Below are 24146 nucleotides of genomic sequence, written 5' to 3'. Positions count from 1 at the left end.
CTTTTGTAGGCTGCAGGCCTTTGTTGATGTGTTTGCAACTCAGTTTCCTCATTTTCTTCCTCTTCATTTTCTAAATATACATCTGATGTATCGGATATTGTTGGTCAAAGTACATGTACAAATTGATTTGGTGGTTGAAAATTATATTGAGGTTGATTACTTTTTATGACAACTGTGTTGTCAAAAGTAATAATTTGTCCCTAAGAACGAATCTCGATCCCACAAAAAATAATTGAATTATCAAGTACAATATTCGCTAAATATAAAACAGAACAATAAAAAGTTGGTTTGAAAATTGTTATAATGACAAAAATTAACAAGAAAACAAATCAAAGAGTAATTTCTTCAATTGGAAAAATAGGGATTAAGTTTCATCTTTATCACTCTCATGTATTTTGATTAGCATGTTAATATTAAGTTCTTTGATTCAAATTGATGCCTGTAGAAAATTCATTTATATCAATTTCTCGCATATAAAATTCTTAAGAATGTTTCCTAAATATAAATTTCTCGCATATTTATAAAAAACAACTTAGAATCACACTCAGACGTTAATAGGAATTAACATTTCAAGTTTATTTCTATTACTCAAATTCGTTAAATATTGTTATTTAGGTCAGAACCCTGAAAATACCTTTTAGTCAGATTTAAGATTCTAGATCAAAAGTTAGAAACAAAACAAAAATTTCAATAATCAATCAAGAACAAAATATTATATCATATTTAAATATCACCTCAATACATAAGAGTTCAAACAGATTACTCCCAATCCCTAAGTGTAGAATTTGAACTCAGGACCAAGTACAGAGTATCAACCTAACCACCACTGGGACAATGATAATTCTTGAAATATAAGGATTGTAGTATTGTCTTATTTTCTTACAAACAAAAAAAGACCTTTGTAATTTATACACTATTGGAACTCAGATTAGGGGGACGAATATTTTTTATAATTTTAGAGAGTGTTTCTCTGCTAGGGTTTTTCCCTGTATCTTGCGATCTTATCAAGAATCCACTAATTCTTGTGGCGATCATCCTTAGGCTTATCAAACTTTGTTTGTGGCGCCTTCCTTTATCCAGGTTTTTATTGTTACTGTTTTGAATTTAATTTATTCCGTTCCGTAACCCTAAATTCCCAATTTTATTGTCATGTCTATTTGGATTCATATCAGTTGGCATTCAGAGCAAAAGTTTGAGTCATAATATAATTGTGCATCTTGAAAATTTTTTTTCCCCTCATTACTGTTCACGACACTGTTCACGGTATTGTTCACGTCACTGTTCACGGTACTGTTCATTTTTTTTATTTTGTTATTTTTTTTAAAAAAAGCAGAAACAGAAAGAAAAAAAAGAAGAAATAGAAAAAAAGAAAAGAAGAGAAAAAAAAAAGGAAGAAGAAGAAGAAAACAGAAATACAAAAAAAAAAAACAAGAGGAAAACAGAAAAACAAAAATAGTTCTTATTCAGTGCATACTTGGTGTTTGTTAAAAGGTCTAAAAGTGTCCTGTCTACATATTTTATTTTCTCTATATATTGTTTTTGCTTGCTGTTTTTTTTTTTAATTGTCTTGCTTGTTTTTTGATAGTGAAATTGTTCTTCACTATTTTGTTCTTTACTATTATTTTTAATTGATTCTGATTGCTACTTTTGAAAGTGATTCTGCATTGATTGCTTGATTCAAGTAAGAACCTTAAGTAGAGAAAGAGTGGTAAAAGGCAGTGTGATCATTAGAAAAAAAGCCTTATTGTGTGAAACACGAGTGTTGAGTGTAAACACGTGAGAAAGTGGTGTGAGGCCCAAACTTATTGTTATATGTAATCTGTTTACTTGAGCATGGCAGGGGAACCGTCAGATAGTGGACTGTCTCAACTACAGATGCAAGCCTTAACACAACACTTGGAAAGGATAATGAAACAACAAAGTGATGGACTCCATGAGAGGTTGGATCAAATGGAGCAAGCACAACAAGTAAATCCAGAAAATAGAGGAGGAGATAGGAGGAGGAGAAGAGAAAATGATGGAGAACAAAGAACACTGAGAATTGATGGAATAAAATTAAATATTCCCACATTCAATGGGAAAAGTGATCCTGATGCTTACTTGGAGTGGGAAGTTAAAGTGGAGCATGTGTTTGCTTGCAATGAGTACAATGAGGAGCAGAAGATGAAGTTGGCAGCAGCTGAATTTTCAGCTTATGCTTTAACTTGGTGGAATAAATACCAAAGGGACAGAACTAGATATGAAGAACCCATGGTAGAATCTTGGACAGAAATGAAAAGGATTATGAGGAAGAGATATATTCCAGCAAGCTACAATAGGGAGTTGCAACTCAAACTCCAGAGAATGACTCAAGGAAATAAAAGTGTGGAAGAGTACTTTAAAGAGATGGAGGTGACCATGCTTAGAGTTGGAAAGAATGAAGAAAATGAAGCAATCATGGCAAGATTTTTGAATGGATTGAATTGTGATATTAGGGATGTTGTGAAGCTGCAAGAGTATATTGACATGAAAGAGTTGTTGCACAAGGCTAACCAAGTAGAACAACAACTCAAGAGGAAGGGAATCATGAGGAGTTCTAACAATAATAAAAATTTCAATTGGAAGGATAAGGCGATGAAGGATAAAGGAGTTCCCTCAAGTTCAGTCACATCTTCAAGTGGGAAGTCACCTCATAGATATAGTAACTCACCACCTAAAAGGAAAACAAGTGAGGTAAAATGTTTCAAATGCTTGGGAAGAGGTCATTATGCTTCAGAATGTCCAACAAAAAAGAATATGATCAGTTTAGCAAAGACACAAATAGCCAGTGAACCTTCAAGTGAAGAAGAGAAGGAAGAGGTAGAGGTGGAGTTGGATACATTGGAGGATGATTTGTTGATGATTCGAAGGCTTATGGGAAGCAAAATGCAAGCTTTGGACCAAACCCAAAGGGAAAATATTTTCCATACTAGATGTTCCATTCAAGGGAAAATATGTTCACTCATAGTTGATGGAGGAAGTTGCACCAATGTAGCTAGCTCACGACTAGTTACCAAATTGAATTTGGAGACAAAACCGCACCCAAGGCCATACAAGCTTCAATGGCTTAGTGAAGATGGAGAGATGACAGTGAGTAAACAAGTGGAGGTGAACCTATCCATAGGACAATATAATGACAATGTCTTGTGTGATGTGGTTCCAATGGAGACAACTCACATTTTGTTAGGGAGGCCGTGACAGTTTGACACCAAGGCTATTCATGATGGTTTCACCAATAAAATCTCTTTCATGCAGAATAATAAGAAGATCATTCTCAAACCCTTATCTCCTAGAGAGGTGTGTGAGGATAAAATCAAATTGAGAGAAAAGAGAGTCCAAGAGAAAAGAGAGATGAGTGAAACACCTAAACAGAGCAAGAGTGAAACACTTACAAAGAGAGAAACACATGAGAGAAAAATGAGTGGATTATTGAAAGTGAATGAAGTGAAGAAGTTGCTACTTTCTAGCAAACCTCTTTATTTACCTTATTGCAAAGACAACACTTTGGTTGCTGACCATTCTAACCAAATTAATTTTCTTCCTAGTGTTGATTCTGTTTTGCAGGAAATCCAAACTCAAGTTGAAGAATTGATGAACAAAGGATGGGTACAAGAGACCATGAGCCCATGTGTTGTTCCAGTAATTTTGGTGCCTAAAAATGATGGTTATTGGAAGATGTGCACAGATTGCAGAGCACTCAATAACATTACCATTACGTATAAACACCATATTCCCAGGTTAGATGATTTAATGGATGAATTGTATGGTGGTTGTATATTTTCAAAAATTGACTTAAGAAGTGGTTGCCATCAAATTAGGATTAGGAATGAGAATGAATGGAAAACTGTCTTTACATCAAAATATGGATTGTATGACTGGCGTGTGTTGCTATTTGGGCTAACAAATGCCTCAAGCACTTTTATGAGATTAATGAACCATGTTTTGAGAGAATTTTTGGGCAAATTTGATGTGGTGTATTTTGATGACATCTTGATCTATAGCACTAGTTTGGAATTACATGAGGAACATTTGTGTGCTGTTTTGAATGTTCTTAGAAAAGAAAAGTTGTATGCTAATCTTGATAAATGCAAATTTTGTACTGAACAAATTGCGTTCTTGTGTTTTGTGGTAAGTACCAAAGGAGTTTATGTAGATTATGAAAAGTGATGGCTATCCAAGAATTATGTTTACATCATGTTGAGTTTGCTTACAATATGGTTGTTGACAGCACATTGAATTGTGATCCATTTGAAATTTTGTATGGATTAAATCCTTTAACTCCAATATATTTGTTAACTATGCCTAACATTTCTGTTTTATTGCCAGGTGATGAAGAGGGAGGGAATGATGCGGACATCCAAGCCCAAGGGCCACGCACAACAAGATTGAAATATTATTATTTTATTTGGAGTTAGGATTTGAACTCAGGACCAAGTACAAAGTATCAACCTAACCACTGGGACAATGATCATTCTTGAAATATAAGGATTGTAGTATTGTCTTATTTTCTTACAAACAAGAAAAGACCTTTGTAATTTATACACTATTGGAACTCAGATTATGGGGACGAATATTTTTTATAATTTTAGAGAGTGTTTCTCTGCTAGGGTTTTTTCCTGTATCTTGCGATCTTATCAAGAATCCATTAATTCTTGTGGCGATCATCCTTAGGCTTATCAAACTTTGTTTGTGGCGCCTTCCTTTATCCAGGTTTTTATTGTTACTGTTTTGAATTTATTCCGTTCCATAACCCTAAATTCCCAATTTTATTGTCATGTCTATTTGGATTCATATCACTTATCCCTCTCCCCAACTTAGAATCTTGTTTGTCCTCAAGTAAAGTAAATGAATTTAAATATCAAACAACTTAATTCACTAAACAACAAATCAAGTTAGAAACTTATGATGCTTCCAAATTCAAATATAGAAAAATATAAACACAATCAACTTCCAAGATCAAATCAAAACAAATAAATGACAATTCATCAAGGATTTTCTTCTCATATGCTCACAGGTAAGTGTTTCTCTCTACTTTCACTGAATCATAACAAATTACAGTTGCTTTTCTTTTCATCTTCAAATTACAAACATATTAGAAACATGAATTTTGAGGTCTTTTCTAGGATTGTAATGAGGTTGGGCTTCCAAAACATATTGGTTTTTTCAGATAACAAAATGCACATCTTAAAGAAGAAGAACATACCTACAATCCAATTATAACAATATGTGTTATCTAATCACCATTTTCTTTTGACTTCACACTTTTCCTCATTTTCTTTATATTTTTTCTTACATGATTTTCAACATGAATTTTTTTTTTTTTTTCAATAATTAATAGGAATAGATTCTTCCTATTTTCAACTTTTTGAGCTTTCAAAATTTAAAACCAACCATTCTCTTTTCTATATTTATTGCATTATGTTCTCCTTCCTTAAACATGTCAAAGGATAGGAAAATATATCATTAAAGGTTTAGGGTGCAATAATTCCAAAAAAAAATTCTTGGCTCAAGGGGATATATATAAAAAAAATTGAATTATAATAAGATCAAGGTTGGCTATTTGACCCAGGGTTCCTAATTAACACAATGCCTCAATCATCTTCATGTTCTTTTATGTTCTTTTATGATGTAACAAAAATAAAAATTAAGCAACACAATTTTCATTTCATCAGTAAAACTCTCAAACCTGTTTAAGGTTCACACACTCACTTGGTTTAATTGACCTCATTCCTTTTTGTTTTTTCATTCTCCGTCCTAACTAATCATCTTGTTAAATTTTCATGTATTACAATTTCAAATACATTTGAATAGGGATTCAATCATATTTTCTTTTTTAACCCGTGTCCAATTCATCTCACTATTTAATATTTAAAAACAAATTCTTTTTTTCCACAATTCAAAATTAATATTCTAGTTTTTTTATTCTAGAAAACAAACAAATTAAAACTGAAATTTATTCAAGAAAAATAATTCGAGACATAAAACTAACAAAACAACAAATTTAGTCAAACTACAAAATAAGCAAAGAAAAAAAACTAAGCAAATAAACAAAATAATCGAAAAATAAAAATGCAAAACATAAACAGAAAAATAAAACAAAATTCAAATAACTAAAAAGAAAAGAAAATTAGAAAGATAAAACCATATATTTTCTCAATCAACACTTCATAAGAAGTCATCCAGCTTTTTGTTAAAATCTTCATCTATACCTTTCAGTCAGATTTAAGATTCTAGATCAAGAGTTAGAAATAAAACAACAATACCAATAATCAATCAAGAACATAATATTATATCATATTTAAATATCACCTCAATACATAAGAGCTCAAACATATTACTCCCAATCCCTAAGGGTAGAATTAGCCACACATCTTCTAACACCTTTTATTCTCCCAATTGGGTTACAATTCACTCAATGGTGTTTTCCTCTCAATCTGACACACTAGGGTTGAGCCTCAAGCCCCCTATTTAACCTAATTTTCTAGGGTTAAGTGGATTCTTGCGTCGCGCTAATGGGCTTGTTGATTAAAACATAAAATGACCCAATGTTTCTAGCACTCTCTCGCTGAAGCGAGATATAGTTCGCTTGAGCGAGATGCTCTAATGCTGATTTGGACTTTCTGTGCTTTTGTGCGTTCTAGGGCCTTCCAACTTTCTCCTTTTAGCTCATATTATTCCTCTTTAGCTCAGTCATCACCATTCTTCCCTAAAAACCTGAAATTAAAACCAAATTTGGGAATACAATGTTCTTATTCAAATAAAGATCATAAAATATGTAAAAAGGTATAAATTCATAAATTAGAGATTATTTTATATATATTTTAGCAATAAATACTCATAAGTGCCTATGTTTTCATATGAAATATTACTTAAATTAGGCACTTATCATAGGTGTAATTGGGGTTTGAGACATGACAATTAACTGGAACTAGCAAGATTCCTTAATAAGAAACAAAATAAGTTGGACAAATATTTCATCGTAGTCCAGTTGTAGCTAGATGATTCATATCTCTTAACCTAAAAAATAACCTAAAAAGTATGGTACCCAAATACAAGTTATCTAATGAGAATCATGTGGTACACTATCAAGAATGCCTCAAATGAATTAATTGACACAATTCATAATTCTTACAGTAATGCCCTTTCTAATGCTCCTTCTCACTTAGAGAATAAAAGCATGTGTCACACTAAAACCTATTTCTACACTTTAATATTTTGGATTCAAGTTGGTTTTTATTAGTGTTTTAAGATTAAGAAGCAGATACAAGATCGATGGAACTACAAATTAAAATTTAATATGTAACATGATCTTGATGGTGTTTTTTGCAAGCTCCATAATCAACAATGTTGTAATTGTGTTTTCCCAAAAATATGTGATGCAATAGTGTTTCTTTAGTTTTAATAACACTAATTGCAACAATATATTCTCTCATTTCTCGCATTAAAGTTTTGCAAAGTAATTCCTCAAGATCATGGGCGCAGTAAAATCAATCAAACCTTGAAAGATGCATACATCAATATGTAAACATAAACATGCTTGTACACATTTCATTACAAAAAAAGTCAGGAAAAATAAGAGCAACAACAATGGTTGTACCTTGTACTTAGCAACCACTTCATTGACCTCCTTCAGATCACCTACAGTGAAAATCAACTCCACAATGAAACAAAGAAAAGAGAAATCAATCGGATAGTTCTTTTAGCAGAGACCAACCCAAGAAACACACGGTGATTTCGATTTCAAAATAAAAATATAAAAAAAAACTAAACGGAAAAAATGAAAATAGGAGAAAGTAGAGATGGACTGGTAGAGATGGAGAGCTTGTAGCAGAGAAATGGAGAGCTTTCTAGGGTTGGAGCTTGCAGAGCTTTCAAAAATGCATTAGGTCTCCTCTCTTGAAAAAAAAACAGAGATGGATATTTTTTCATAGCCTACAAAAAATGAATTAGGACTCCTCTCCTGAAAAATAAAAGGGAATAAAAGAATTTCCTGCAATTTATTAAAAAAGCTGCAGAAACTTCTAAGAAATATTTTTAACCTATGGTAAGTATGTTTTTAGTGGAGGTTATTATAACCCCTAATAAAAAAACCCTCTTAAAATTAAAGTGTATTAACACTTTATAGGCTTATTAATTGTAGTCAGCAAAGATTTTTATGATTGTGGAATTTTATTGTTAAGACAACTTTTCTTTATTCTGTATCATCTTTCAAGAAGCATTTTACAAAAGTAGCACAATATATTATGAATTCAATTTATAGAAGTAGGGAATTTGTCAGCGTAATTAAATAAATCAAAAGATAGGTTAAAAAGTAGATCTATAGAGGATATAAATGTGAACTTTTATGGTTGTGTAATTAATTAATAATAAATATAGATTATTTTTTTAACTATGCTTTTTTATGTTTGTGTAATTAATTAATAATAAATCTAAATTATTATTTTTTACTATGCTTTTTTTTACTATGCTTGAGTTTGTTTTTATTAAAGTAAGTTATCTAGGTGGATCCAACCTTGATAATTTAAGAGGTTTACATTTAGTTTTTATTAGAAAAATTTAAATGGGAAATAACCATACTTTTGATTCTTATATGAAATCGAAAGTAAACACAATGTCCTCGTTGTTACCAAGTTTATTTTCTAGCTTAACTGTTTTAAATTTTTTAAATATTGTCACGCATTTTAAACATTTTTTTAAAATGTTGTCATTCTTTTAACCAATATTGTTCTCTTATAACAAAAACAATTAAACATTAGAAAACATTTCATAGATGTTATTATACATTTAAACTTTTTATAAAACTTGTCTCATATTCTTTATGACTAGTCGATATCTATAACCAAGACCTTTCTAGAACTAAGTATATCTCGAAAAATCAAATTGAACCATCACTTAAGTTGACTAATTAAGAATAATTTATTTATATGAAATCCCTCCTTAATATTAAGATTAACTTGGTAATTCGTGTCAAACTAGGTCCACCAGTACGGAGACCCCTATAAATACATGTTCCAAGACAAGACAAATGTACATATTTAGTAACATTCATTACTGTCAACTACTGAATACCAAGCACTAACTTGAGTTTTGAAGAACCTTTTGCAAGTAACCTCCCTCCTTGGACCAAGACCGACGACTAGGCATTATAAGAGACTAACATCTGGAAGGCCAAAGAGCATACACAACAATTAGGATGTGACCTTCACGACCCATACAAGAACAATTAATGTTCACCGTGGGGTCAAGGATGTTGAAGAATTTATGGTAACTACGAGAAATATGACTAATGAGCATAGAGAGCAATAGAGAATAATCATGTATCCTTACTCTTGACCCTTCAGAACGAGATGGCTTTAATGAAGCGAAGAAACGAAGAAGAGATCCAAACTCTCAACAAAGGAATGAGAAGATGAGAAGAAAGATGGTTTAGGGGTCATATGCACCTCTCGAAAATGATTCTGATTAAAATCATCCCCTCAAGGTAATTCTAGTAACTTTTTCATCAGCTTGACCCGACCCCTGGAAACTGGCAGCCAAAAAGCTGACTCCAAGCTAAACACTTTGACCCACACCATGGGAACAGTTGGAGGAACACATCGACACCATTTTGTCAACAATATAATGGAGGCTCAACTTCCCCCGAGCTAGAAAGGACTGACCATATACCAATATGACAAAACCACAAACCCAAACGAATACATTGACGTCTATGTTTCTCATATGAGTTTGTACACAATTGAAGACGCAGTCACATGCCAAGTTTTCCCCACTTCTTTGAAGGGGAGCCCTCAAATGGTTCATCCGACTCTCCCCGTTGTCAATTGGTTGTTTTGACACCTTGGCTGCGATGTTCAAAACTCAATTTTCTACAAGCCAATCTCATCACCTAAATCGCACCACTCAACATTCGCCAAGAGAAGAATAAATCACTTTGAACATTCATGGAAAGGTTTAAAAAGGTGACCATGAACATCCGAAACCTAAGTCCCAAGGTAACACTACACCACATGGTCACAACACTAAGGTTGGGGCCACTCACAAAGAGCTTATGAAAGAATCCTACAACTAACCTAGATGAGTTGTGGCAAAGGGTTGCAAAATTTATGTAGCTAGGGCTAGGTTGCTTCCCGAGAACAAAGAGGCCAACAAGTTCTCTAGACCCCTGAATTCTCCCAAGGTAAGAGAGCTCAAATTGCCCAAATTCACAAAATATACACCTCTGAATGTTTACTAGTATTGTATCTTAGAGGAGGGTAATGAATGACAAACTCATCTCGACATCCAGGAAGGTGTTGACACCATCAAATATCGGTACCCGAAAACAATGCATATATCATCATAATTTAGGGGCATAAGACCGAAGAAGGCTAGACACTGAAGGAAAAAATTGAAGATTTGATCCTACTTATCCATTTGAAGAAATTGTAAAAGACACTGAATGCTAACCATGAAATCGATCTCTAGATCAGGGCCAAAATGAAAATTATTGCCGCACCTAGTATCAGCGAGAGGAGGAAAGGTCGAGGAAACCTCACTTGAGAGAGATCGAGATGTCCCAGTACCAAGGGTCATCAATACGATCATAGGAGGGTTCACCGTTAGAGGACCCTTTACCTCAAACCGAAGACGACATCTCTGGGTGGTACAATCCTTCAATGTTGTCACAACACAATATAGATGAAGAATGCCTTCCATCACCTTCATCAACGTTGATTTTAAAGCAATTGAACCCTTTCAGGACGACCTCATGGTCATTATAGTGGAAGTGGAACATTTCGCGATCATTGAGACCCTTGTCTACCAAAGTAGTTCCGTGGACATTCTCTGTTGGAAAAATTTCAAGAAGAGACAGATCTTCGAGTCTGACATCCACCCCTATGAAGAGAAGATTGTTGGTTTCTCAGGGGAAATGGTAGACACCAAGGGATACATCAATTTGTACACCATGTTTTTGGAAAGATCCCTTAATAACATAACTATAAAAATTTCATACCTTATCATGGACGCCTAACACATCGTATAACATCCTACTTGATAGATCCTCCCTAAATAAATTAGGAGAAATAATGTCCATATCACACCTGGCTATGAAGTTTCTCTCCACCTTTTGTGATGGCAAATTCATGAAGTTCTTCTTGAATCATGTAAAGGATGGTGCGGAAGCCATGGATGTGTGTGTGCAAGATCCTCCTAAGAGCTATGGTGATCTTGAAGGTGCATGGTATGTATGAAAGTTGGGAGGTTCGGCCAGTCCAAGGAAAGGTGAAGGATGTGAAGATTAGAGCCTAGAATCTAGGTAGAAGCAAAGCTTGGCACAAAAATGGCAGCATAACTTTACTCACATTAATCTTACAAAATACATGAGATGGCCTTCCCTTTTATAGGCTAAAGGACCGTAGAAACTAAGCTAAGTCTAAATGAAATGGAACCAAAATGAAATGTAATTCACAAGGCACATGGCACATGACCGGCCAAGCAAACTAGATTCTAGAATGTTCACTCATTTATGCTTTCTACACTACTCTAATTACTTGGCCACCCCTAATGGGCCTCCATGCGACATATACAAGGCCTTCTTATCCCAAACCGTAGCTTGACCCATGTGAACATGAATATGCTTGGTCCTAGACGCTTCTTATGTAGCCGCTCCTTATCATGGTTAGACGTTCTCCTTTTGAAGTTTAGACGCTCCTCATCATGGGCTAGATGCTCCTCATGTGGTTCTAGACGGCCTAGACTTGGAGCTTGGCTTTTCATAGTGTGGTGTGCTTGGCCCTCCTCCATCATCCCCTCCCTCTTGAAAAGGATTTGTCCTCAAATCCAAGGCTTTTGCTAAGGGGATGGTTGTGGCTGGATGGTGTCCATCATCTCCTCCTTCTTGAGAAGATCTATCCTCAGATTTGCATTCTTGATCTCGGATAGCAGCCTCTTGCTTCGTCAAGGTGTGTCCTCCCGGATCAAATATCAATCTATGTGAATCTTGAAACAAAGCAAAGGAGTTAGGGTGAGCCTTTGGAGAACAAATAATTGTGTGAAGTTGCCATTTTTGTTTTTCTCTTGTTTTGGCCAACTTCTCACAATACCTCCCTTTTGATGGTTGTAGGTGCCTTCTAATCCTCTTATGTTTTCTAAAATTTCCAAAAGTATTTACTTTTCCCTTAGGCATAATCCCTTTAAGAAATGGTAACAACTTTAAAAAGGCAAGAGGACATTGTGCACATACAACTTCAAATGGAGAAATATGAGTAATCTTATGGACTACTCCATTGTATGCATGCTTATAAGGAAAAGGATTCTTATCCCAAGAATTGTGAGTGTCCCTCATGATTTCGTGAAGCATAGAAGGAAGAGCTATGTTTTCAAATTTTGGAGCTCTATCATTTGAAAATAAACCATGGAGGCTTGTCACGTTTCTTAGGAAGAGTTTATCCACATCCATGAAGAATGAATCAAGACCTTTTGTCGTCCTAGGAAGCTCTAATATGAAATGTGTGTCTTCCCAAGGATCTTGTACAAAAGGTGAAGGAGTATAGAGTTCTTGAGACTTTGCTTTAGGTGTATTTTGAAAACAAGAGTTGTACCTAAAGTAATGTCTTTGAACTTCTTTTCTCATGGGTGACAAAAGTTTTCCTCGTAAAAGCTCTAGAGTTCCATCAACTCTCATTTGCCCCATGAGTTCTCCTTCTTGTAGACTTTTTCTCTTATGTGCAAAGAGAGTCTCGTTGGTACAACCATTGTTTATGAAAATTTGTACATTTTGTAATGGGTGTCTCAATAAGACATGGCAAGTTGTTTTAGGCACTACTTCATACAAAAATTGGTAGGTGCTTATTGATAACTTGTCATTCTTTTGGGGATATCTTAACACATTTGAGAAATAGTCTTGATCTATGCAAGCTTCTTTTAAAGACTCTTCTTTTGGGCTCGTGCTCGCAAGTGTTCCTTTACAATAGGTAAGGCTAGGTTGTTCAACAAGAAGCATGTTTGCCAGGGTATTTTCAATGTGCTTGACTTGTTGAATGACCTTGTGGGAAGGAACACTCTTCTCCCACGCCTTTTCTATTTTCTCTTCATCCCTTTTATGTTTCATTTGTATTTGGTCTTTTACCACTTGGGAATGTGGTAAAGGGCTAAGTACAAACTTTTTGTGCTTGTGGATGAAAGAAATCTCGTTAGTTAGACCATTATGCAAGGTTTTCTTATCAAATTGCTATAGTCTACCTAATAATATGTGGCAAGCTTCCATAGGTACTACATCACATAAAACATTGTCTTTGTAGTTACCTATAGAAAACTTAATTTCCACTTGTTTGTCTACACGTAGTTCTCCATCCTCATTGATCCATTGTAAATTGTAAGGTTTTGGATGAGGAACTACTTGTAGTTTTAGTTTTTCAATCAATCTAGTGCTACAACAATTGCAGCATGATCCACCATCCACAATAAGAGAGCATATATTTTCTAAAACATTGCATCTAGTATGAAAAATGTTCTCTCGTTGTGTCTCGATGGATGCACTAGGTTGATTGTGGAGGATTCTTTGAATCAGCAATAAGTCCCCCTCCAAAGGATTTATCCTCTCTCCTTCCCCCTTTTCTTGTGTACTAGGTTCATCCTCACCACTTGTGTACTCATCTTTTCCTTTTTAGAACAAAACCCTTTGGTTTGGACATTGTGCTTGCACATGTCCTCTTCCAAAACATTTAAAACACTTGGTGTCCCTAGCACGGATGTATGGGGTGGAGGCATCTTTCACTAAGGGTTTGCTAGTTTCTTTGGGTTCGTCTCTAGGTGTACTACCCTCCCTTTTAAAGTCTTTTTTGGGATAAGAGTTGGAGTAAGAACCCACCCTTTGACTTGAAGTTTTGCGCAAATTTTGTTGTTCAACTTTAATGAAAAGTTGAACCAAATCATTCAAGTCTTGGTAGGGTAATAGTTCTACTCTATCCCTTATCTCAAGGTTGAGCCCACTTAGAAACCTAGATATGGTGGTGGTTTCTTCCTCTCTAATGGATGCTCTCATCATGTAGAGCTCCATTTTCTGCCTATACTCTTCCACACTCAAGTTCTTTTGTTGGAGTCTTTGGAGCTTGTCCATCAACTCCCTATGGTAGTAGGAAGGTATGTGGCGTCGTCTTAGGGCTCCCCTAAGGTCATTCCAATATTCTATGGGAGGCTCCCTATGAAGACGTCGGTCTCTCTCTAGAGAGGTCCACCAATACATGGCATTGCTTTGGAAACTAAGGGTTGCTAAGGATACCCTCCTCTCTTCACTCACCCTATGGCAAGCAAAGAGTTGCTCTACTTTCATCTCCCAATCTAGGTAGGCCTCTACATCTTCCTTACCATAGAAATGGGGTAGGTCTACCCTTACTTCCCTTGGGCTCTCTTGCTCCCTTTGCCTAGTTCTTCTAGGAGGTGGTTGGTAATAGTCATTGATTCTAAGGCTTCCCTCCCCTAGAGACTCATTACTTTTAGAATGGGATGCATGAGTATGAGGATTTTTTTATTTTTGGGATTTTTGTGATTTCTCTTCTTGGGCTTTAGCCAATTCATTAATTTTATTCTCATTCTCCAATTGTCTAAAAGAAATCATTTGTACAGCTTGTGAAACTTCTTTCAAAAGAGATTTAATAGATTTTACTTCACTTTCAATAGACTTTGGAGAGTGAGGAGAAGTAGACATGGCTAAAACTTTGTTTATACAAGTGTTTTACCTTGAAAAAATTTAGGAAAGTCAAAGAAGGTAGTTTTCCAGGTAAGGGAGGTGAGTCATAGAGGACTACTTAAGTACCAAGCCTTTGCCTTAGCCAAAAACTATCCCTCGATGTCTTTACACAAAGCTTTCTCTTAGTAAATCACTTAGAACACAATTAAGTTGAGAAAACAAATGCAAGAAAACAATGTAAGCTAACTAATTAACAAAGCTAGACGGTTTTAACAAAGCTTAACAAAACAACCACACATACAAAGCGTTACTAATTAATCAATAGAAAAGCAACTAAAAACAATTAACAATTGCTAATTAAAGAGTTCTACACTAGTCGGCCCTAGGTGAGGCTTCTTGGACACTTGGAGCCCTTGAAGACACACTCACCGTCTAATAACGTAATTAAGAGGTAATTAACACAAACTAAGTTGCAAGGAAATTAAGAAAACTCCCTTTGTTGATCCTCTTTTTGCTAAAGGCACTTCCTTGTTGTCTTTGCTTGTTGGCCCTCCAAGTGTTTGTGGTGTTTTCAAGAAAGCTTGATTCTGCCTTGTCTTTGTTTCCCCTTAGAATGAAGGTCTTAATTCTCCAATTCCAGCACCTATCAAAAGACTAGACCTTACCCAAGTCAAGTTTCCATTCAATTAAGCACCAAGGGAGAATAAATTCCAGCACCAAATTAGAGGTCAAAGAACAAAAGCAAGAAACAATTTAATTGAATAAAACAGTACCACCAAAAGGAGTTAGATTATGACAACTAGAAAGAGGTCCAAGAAATATTAAGCAAGCAAATAAAAGGTACTCAAATAAAGGTAGGCACACAAAAGAATTCCTAAGAATGGCACTAGAATTAGATTACAAAATAAAAAACAGCACCACTGGAAAATTGTTGTGGGCCAGAAACGTGTTTTTCCCCAATTTATGCTGAGCTGTGATTTTTAGATTTGATTCTGAAATTTGATATTCAAGATATTCAAGATCTTAGCTAAAATCTGGTTTTGGAATCACTCAAAACGCATGAACCATTTTTTTTTTTAATAAATTTTTCAATTTCAGTGTTCAGTTACGCCAGCTGTAGCGCCTCAGATTTGCACACTGATTTTAAAATATTTATCATTTTTTTTCTGTTGACTCTTTTGAGCTAATTCTTTTTTTGTCCTTTCTGTAACACTTCAAACTTGCATATTCCAGAGAATCAAAATTTTCCTATGAGTGAAAATATTTTTCTGGAACAAAACAGCCAGCATAGAGAATGTGAAACAGGGGATTCTGGAAAAACTGGAAAAAACAGTAAGATACCAAAATTTAAACACAATGGAATTGAGAAAAAGAATTTGTGTAAGATCTAAACACAAATATGAACTCAAACTAAAAATAAAAAAGCACCAAAAGATCAAATGAACAGAAGATTCAAAGCAAAAACATATACTCAAAATCAGGAAACAATCAAGCCAATCAAAGGACTACTATGAATTGATGACATTGTGAATGAACATGACTTGACAAAACATATATGGATTCAGAAATTAAAGACTCAAAGAGCATAATATGAACCAAATTAAAAGTGCAATAAAGACTCAAAAACCTAAAAGAAAACAGCAACTCAAAGGTGTATGGAATCCTATCACAATTTGCACAAGAATTGTTTAAGATCAATTGAACAAAGTGCACCGGTTGGATCTTCCAAATAGCACACCAAAACAAATTAAAATGTAAAAAACAGCAAGACAATTATGGAAATAAGATGAACAACATGAAATAAAGAAGAACTAAAAATGAAAAGACCAAGAACAACTAAAAATGAAAAGACCAAGAACAACTCATCTTGAAGAACCTAAGCTCATGATACCAAATGATGGCAAATTCATGAAGTTCTTCTTGAATCATGTAAAGGATGGTGCGGAAGCCATGGATGTGTGTGTGCAAGATCCTCCTAAGAGCTATGGTGATCTTGAAGGTGCATGGTATGTATGAAAGTTGGGAGGTTCGGCCAGCCCAAGGAAAGGTGAAGGATGTGAAGATTAGAGCCTAGAATCTAGGTAGAAGCAAAGCTTGGCACAAAAATGGCAGCATAACTTTACTCACAATAATCTTACAAAATACATGAGATGGCCTTCCCTTTTATAGGCTAAAGGACCGTAGAAACTAAGCTAAGTCTAAATGAAATGGAACCAAAATGAAATGTAATTCACAAGGCACATGGCACATGACCGGCCAAGCAAACTAGATTTTAGAATGTTCACTCATTTATGTTTTCTACACTACTCTAATTACTTAGCCACCCCTAATGGGCCTCCATGTGACATATACAAGGCCTTTTTATCCCAAACCGTAGCTTGACCCATGTGAACGTGAATATGCTTGGTCCTAGACGGTCTAGGCTTCCTCCTAGACGCTTCTTATGTAGCCGCTCCTCATCATGGTTAGACGCTCTCCTTTTGAAGTCTAGACGCTCCTCATCATGGGCTAGATGCTCCTCATGTGGTTCTAGACGGCCTAGACTTGGAGCTTGGCTTTTCATAGTGTGGTGTGCTTGGCCCTCCTCCATCATTTTGGGATATCATAATGATACACATTGACCAGTGAACCACAAGGGAATCAGTATATGTATTGAACAACAATAAAAAACCATTAACCCTCGACCAAACACTAGCACGGTAGCCCTATGCAATAAAAGAAATATTAAAAATATTTATTTTTAGATCCACGGTCAGAATAGAATAAATAATTAGTAAATATAATAATGTTGAAGATAAAAAATAATAATGATATTTTGACAATTTACCTATTTTGTGTCTTGATTGAACATAAAGATTATAATGTATCAAGATGATACAAGAGTTAACTATAATGTTGGTACTTAAAAAAGTATAAATTATTAATATTATTAATATATAAAAGTTATTAAATAAAAATAAATAATATTTAAATATTCATAATTATAAATATTTTAATTAAAGATAATTTTTATATCAAATTTAAATAATAGTATTATTTTATATTTTTACTGTTATAATCAATATTATTATTATTATTATTATTATATAAATTTATGTTTCTATTATAAATAATTATATTATTATTATTAATTGTTAATATTTTTTTATTAATAATAATATTATTATTTAATATAATTTATTATATTATATTAATAATAGATATATATATATATATATAATTTATTATAATCGATTATATATATAATAAATAAATTAATATATTTTAAAATTAATTTAATATTTAAATTATAAATAAATTTATTATATTTAAAAAATATTATAAAATTTGAATTAATATTTGAAATAATTTATTTTATATATTTATAAATAATTAATTTAATAAAATAAAATTTAAGAAAAATATCACATACAAACATAAATTACATTAATTTACATTTAAGAATAAATTAGACTTTTTGAAATAAGTCACCTAACTTTTATGGTCTTTCTTTGTATTTGAGAGGGAATTCGTTCTTTTATATCTCTCACATTTCTTTACTTGTAAATCATCACAATACCCTTGATCTAAACAAAATTGATCAGCACTCTTCAATCCTCGTATACAATATTTATGTTGAAACAAACAAAGTGTGTGAAATGTGATTGTACAAACGTTGTTGAACACTTTCCAATGGCGCTCAAATTAAAGTGTTCCAAACTCCAATGAATATAAATGGTTGTGAAAAATGAATTTCCTCCTGACATTCCATACTTGTTAGCTTACCAAACATAAAATCTGATAAATTTATTGAAAGAAAAGTAAAACACACCATCCCTCAATAGATGGTGTACCAAGATAGTTGAAGCCAAAGAAGCAATAAAGTTTCAGTTATCAAAGATCATAAAAGTATAATATGATTAGTAACAGGATTCTAGTGAACTAGATGATAAAGCTTTTTGCAGACATATTATCAAACACATGGGGAGAAAGAAATAAGAGCTTTTGATTTGCCAACCCAAAACATACCAATATAAATTTCCCAATTCAGAAATAGACACACACATATCTTAGAAAATACACATTAAGAATCGCGATATTCATAAGAAATATTAAATCATTTCCGATTATCAATATTATAAATTTAAAATTAATAAACCTCAAGTTTATTACATTATTTAACTTAATAGAGTATTCAAATAATAAACGATAATTCCAGCAAACTATTTTTATTTTATAACTAAAATTATTTAATATCTTCCTTAATCATGGTCAATGGCTATTTTGAAAGGGATAATATTGAGTGTTAAGAAACTGTTTGATGAAATGCTTAAGAGAATTGTTGCCATGTAAAATGCAATGGTTGTTGGATGCTCTTTAGATCATATGTATATATGCAAGCTGAAGAATGAAAATACACAATCAGGTAATGGATTAGGCCTAGTTTGGATAAGTTTCTAGCTTATATTTGATTCCTATCTAACATCTATTACCTGTCACTGACAAAATTTTCAGAACAGTTCTTTCAGAAAGATCTTTGATTATGCCTAATTTGCATAATTTCCAGTCTTCCTAGCAGAAGCACCTGGATCACTGGTTACATCTTCCTTGGATCTTATTCCTATAGAATCTTCAGCAGAAATCCCTTCTTGTTGGTCATTCTTTAACTTTTTCATTTCCATATATGATTTCTCAAAATCAACCAGTGATCTAAGCACACTAACAAGACCCTCAGAAGATAACTAAATGGGATCAATTGCAACTTTGAGAAAACATTAATTTCCAATTTGCAGCAGAAAAGGCAACAAGTAATTCTACTTGCCGTGATGAGCCTTTAACTAAAGCTGTTTGAGAAACAACAATTGAATTTGGGTCGATATTTGAGTCCCTTGAAGTATTTTGGAGAGAGGAAAGATTGTTCTTTATAGTGCCATAAAAGATTTTGGCATAACTAATTGATGTTCTTTATAGTGCCATAAAAGATTGTTCTGTAATCTCCCATCAATTTCATCATGCTATTGACCTTTGAATATATATAATAATCCCAAACAAGCTAAATTGAAAAAAAAAATTGGAAATGAATTAGAGAACCTCATCCATTTATCCTCTCATTCATTTTCAACTTCCCAGCATTGACATAGTGAATGTAAATGAAACACAATGCACCCTTTTCTACACTTTCTAATTATTACTGTGTAATTCATGTCAAATTATTCTGAAAAGGAAAATTAAATTTTATTTGGTTAGAGGGAATATTGAAATTCTTCAATACTCTAAAATAAGATTCATTTTATCAGACACAGCATTGAAAAATTGGTTTATGCAGATACTTCTAAGACCTTCAACAGCTACAACCTCATAATACCTAGCAAGTGACATTAATAATAACTCCATAAACAGATCATAAGGAAATTTTTGGATAGCAGCAGCATAAAAACTGAAATTCTCTCCTAAAATTTTAATCTTATCCATCAAAGATTCATGACAAGTGAAAAATCTTTGTTTATGTAGTGTAGAACTAATTTTCTTACTCATGAAAGATACATAGCAACATTTGATGACTGATGACATGGTGTTAAACTAAATTTTTCTTTTTCTGTTTTACATTCTCTGCTTCTTTGGCCTGTGAAAAAAAAAATTAACAGGCCAAATTATTTATACAAATATACACTAAGACACAGGAAAAAAAAAGCAAAATAGAAAACAATGAATACCAAATAGCTTCTGTTCTATTACACATTCCTAAGAGGTACCCTTTAGACCATGTTACCTATGTTTACTTCTATCATTTCATATTATTCATAATCCAAAACAAAACCTATGAAATTATAGCCTTAGACTTCAATCTGCACTTTCTTATGAGGAGAGGTGACCCTAAAAATATGTTCCTCTCCAGTGCAGTTGTCCACTTGAACAATCCAACGACTCCTCCTTTGGACAACCCTGTGATTACCCTTCACATTTGGATCTATTTTGGCCATCAACAACCCTTCTCCAATGGGTAAAAAAGATGCTCTCAGTTGTCTCCATCTTGAGGCTCTGTGCTTAACATTGTATCCAACCACGACTGCACCATTTTTGCTGGCACCTTTAAATGCTGCTAGAAAAGCTTCCCTTGCATTGCTGATGTGACAATCCACAAGCACAAAATCAGCTCCTTTGTAATCTCCTAGCAGAAAGCTTCTCACATCTCCTACAACAAACTCAACACGATCTGCATAAACTCCTAGATCTTTTCTCAGTGGACGTGTCTCTATCTGTTCACAGCATACACATATCACACGGCCACCAGTTTGATGAGCAGCTGCAGCCAGAGCAAGCGTGGCCGAACTGTCCACACCGGCACCGGCCACCACCATGAGTTGTGCATTGTTTCCTGCTGCAAGAGCAGATATGAACTCAGCTACATCAGGTTCTTTATCTCTTTTGGCCTGCCAAAAGAAAACAAAAAATATCATAACCTTATCAAGGTATTACAAACAATGATCTTCACTACTACCACCAATCAAAATATTAAAATCCTTAAGATTGCATCATTTTAATAATATGATGTTCAACTTTTCTATCTTAATCTAATGTAACACTTTTGTATAGTTAAAAGTCTTTTAAGAATTGAGATCAAGATATGTTTATACATGCCCTCTTCCCTTAAGAAACAAAATCAGGAGTTAACAAATTCATTACCTTGATTATTAGATCTAAACCAAATCATGACTACAGCAAGTCTTATTGGACAAAAGAAGCAAAGAAGTAACAGAAGACAAACCCATCTTAAATATTGAAAATTTATAGGTAGGTGTAGTATTTGGTCTTGGTTCTTACCATTTCGAGTGCTTGGAGATAAGCTCTTTTGGCATTTTCAGGGGACCAATTAGCCATGTTGTTGATGTGTTTGTTTCTCTCAAATGGGAGATTTCTTGGGGTGCAATTTGATGCTAGCTTTGATGTGTAAAAATGTTGCTTCATGTTGATGAGGAGGTAGCAACGTTATATATATATATATATATATATATATATATAATAAAAATGATAATAAATGTGGTGAGAAAACCATAGCTTATCTCTGCTATGTCATTGAATATTTTAGACTTTTTGAGTTTCGAAGCAACTGAGGGAGGCCGTTATCGTAGATTCTCAGAATTCTGCCGTCCAAACAGGCGCCATTAATGTTCTAAGTCTCACTACACGGTAAATATGTATCATTGTTGCAAATTTGATTCTCCTTTCTCACATAAATGCTACAAAGACATTATCTAATTCTTCTTTTTCAATATTCATTCATGACTATGATGTTAGTTTTCTTTTTTTATGAAAAAATATTGGAGTGATTCGACATCAATGAGTCATTTTATATAAGAAAATTAAAACATTATTTTCAATTTAAAACTTTAAGAAACATTGGACCGACACCAATGATTCATCAACATTTTATATAAATCAAGAAATTATTTCCAATCCAAAATCTTAAATAAATATATTTATATAAATATATTTATATATATATATATATATATTTTAACTTGATGTATAACAAACACCAACTTCAAATTCACTTTAGTATAAAATACTATATATTATACATGTTATAACAAAAATAGTTGTAGAAAATAACCTTTTATATTGATTATTGACATCAATATATTGATTATTTTACCAAAATAAAGTATATTGTAATATATTATTTATAAATTTAAAGTAAATCTACATACAGAAGCACTTAATAAATTTTAATATATATATATATATATATATATATATATATCAAAACTCTAAATTTAATGTATAAATGATAAGGAATACATTAAACAATTACAAAGATAACAACCTAAAAAACAATATTAAGCTATTTGAAATAATGATAAAGTAACCAAAATTGATTAAAGTAAACACTTTCCTTTTGTTGGTGAAGGATGAGGAAGATGAGAATTGGATTCCTAAATAAAAATTTGTGGCAATTAGGTTAACCAAATATCTGCCACATAATTTGGCCAACCAAATTTATATATTTGATCTCCAAAATTAAATATACAATTTGGTCACATGCACGCAAGGACACGTGAAGGGAGAGGTTTTCTTCTTAGATAACCATGGATGAAGGTGTGGAATTATTTTATTTGAAAACTTTCTTTATATTTGAAAAATTAATTAAGTGGTCCAAACTAGCTAACTATTTCAATAGGGTCGGGACTATAGACTCATAAGTTTAATATTCGCATATTATAGGACCTCTATTGGAGTATTCCCACATAACATAAAATTTAAGATATTTGATTTCAAATAGGACCCTAGGTCATAAAAATAAAAGAATATTTTCCTTGAAAATATTTTTTTTTTTGCTAATAACCAAAGAAAAAGTTGATTAGAACATGAGTCTTATAAAATTCTTGCATTGAAGTAAAATTTCTAAAAAGGTCTTAAAGTGATATGACATACTAAAATTGCTAAAATTTTGTCATAAACCTAATATACCACATGATAATAATTTGTATTTGTACATGGAAGAAAAAGATATTAAGAAGACATAAAGAAATAGGAGATCCATAAAAATTAATGAAACTGAAAGAGATAAAAAGAAAAATAGCGAGATAGGTGAAGTTCAATCCTAGCATATTTTCATTTTGTTATCTTTAGCATTGTAGTTGTCTTAATTGTGATTTACTTTACAACTCAATAGTAAATTAACAACATTATGGTTAAATTATGTTAAGTACATGTGAATGTTCATTTCCATAAGACCAAAGGAAAAACACAATTATAGGTGATTATGAATGACAAAACAAGGTGCGGAAATAAGAACACAAATCAAAGTAATGGAACCGAATAGAAACACCAAACAAAGCAACTCACTTTATTGAGTTAGTTTTATGAGGTTGAGTTAATTTTAAACTATACTTTTTTAATAGAAAATACTATAATAATACTGTTGTGAAAAACTAGTTATCGCAAAAGGTGCAACCTTCCGAAGTTGTTGCAGAGGCGATAGAAGAAGATGCCGCACAGAAATCTTTGGGATTGGTTCTTCAACCTCTCGCCTCCTTCTGATGCCTCCGGATGTTGTCACCTACCTTAAAGGAGCTACCCTCGAATGTGCTCTGACCTGATCTGAATCTCCTTTGCACTCTCCAGGAAGGTTCCACCTTCTTCTCTGCAACAACCTTGACTGCAGGAAGAGGTTCTACTCACGAAGGAGGATTTTTTTTTCCTTCTATAAATATGTGTTTTCTCCTTTGCTCTACATAGAAGCATCTCTCTCACAGTTTCCTTTCTCCGCTTCTCTCATTCATTCTTTCTCTTTTCTTATTCTAATAATTTTCGGTATCCTGTGTTCTTACTCTTTCAAGAGTTGTTTGCTAGTTCTGTTATCCTCAGTTTTTCTGAGAAGTTCATGTTGTATCTTGGGACTTGTGCAATACACCGCAAATAAGTCATTCCAAATAGTGATCACTTACGCCTCAGGAAATCAACTTTGTTTATGTTTAAA

At 33.3% G+C, this 24146-nt stretch overlaps 1 protein-coding gene across 1 annotated transcript; it reads right to left on the bottom strand.

Annotated features, from left to right (window-relative positions):
* Positions 1–20240: 20240 nt before the first annotated feature.
* On the bottom strand, positions 20241–21645 carry LOC137819441 (uncharacterized). The gene is made up of 2 exons (XM_068623296.1): positions 21488–21645; positions 20241–21096 (listed from the first exon to the last, which is right to left on the bottom strand). Exons 1-2 carry the CDS (start codon positions 21629–21631, stop codon positions 20500–20502), a joined length of 741 nt encoding a protein of 246 aa, XP_068479397.1. The 5' UTR covers positions 21632–21645; the 3' UTR covers positions 20241–20499.
* Positions 21646–24146: the final 2501 nt, after the last annotated feature.

This window comes from Phaseolus vulgaris, chromosome 10 (genome assembly GCF_000499845.2).
Source record: "Phaseolus vulgaris cultivar G19833 chromosome 10, P. vulgaris v2.0, whole genome shotgun sequence".
Lineage (NCBI taxonomy): Eukaryota > Viridiplantae > Streptophyta > Magnoliopsida > Fabales > Fabaceae > Phaseolus > Phaseolus vulgaris.
This window is presented reverse-complemented; position numbering and strand designations above follow the sequence as displayed.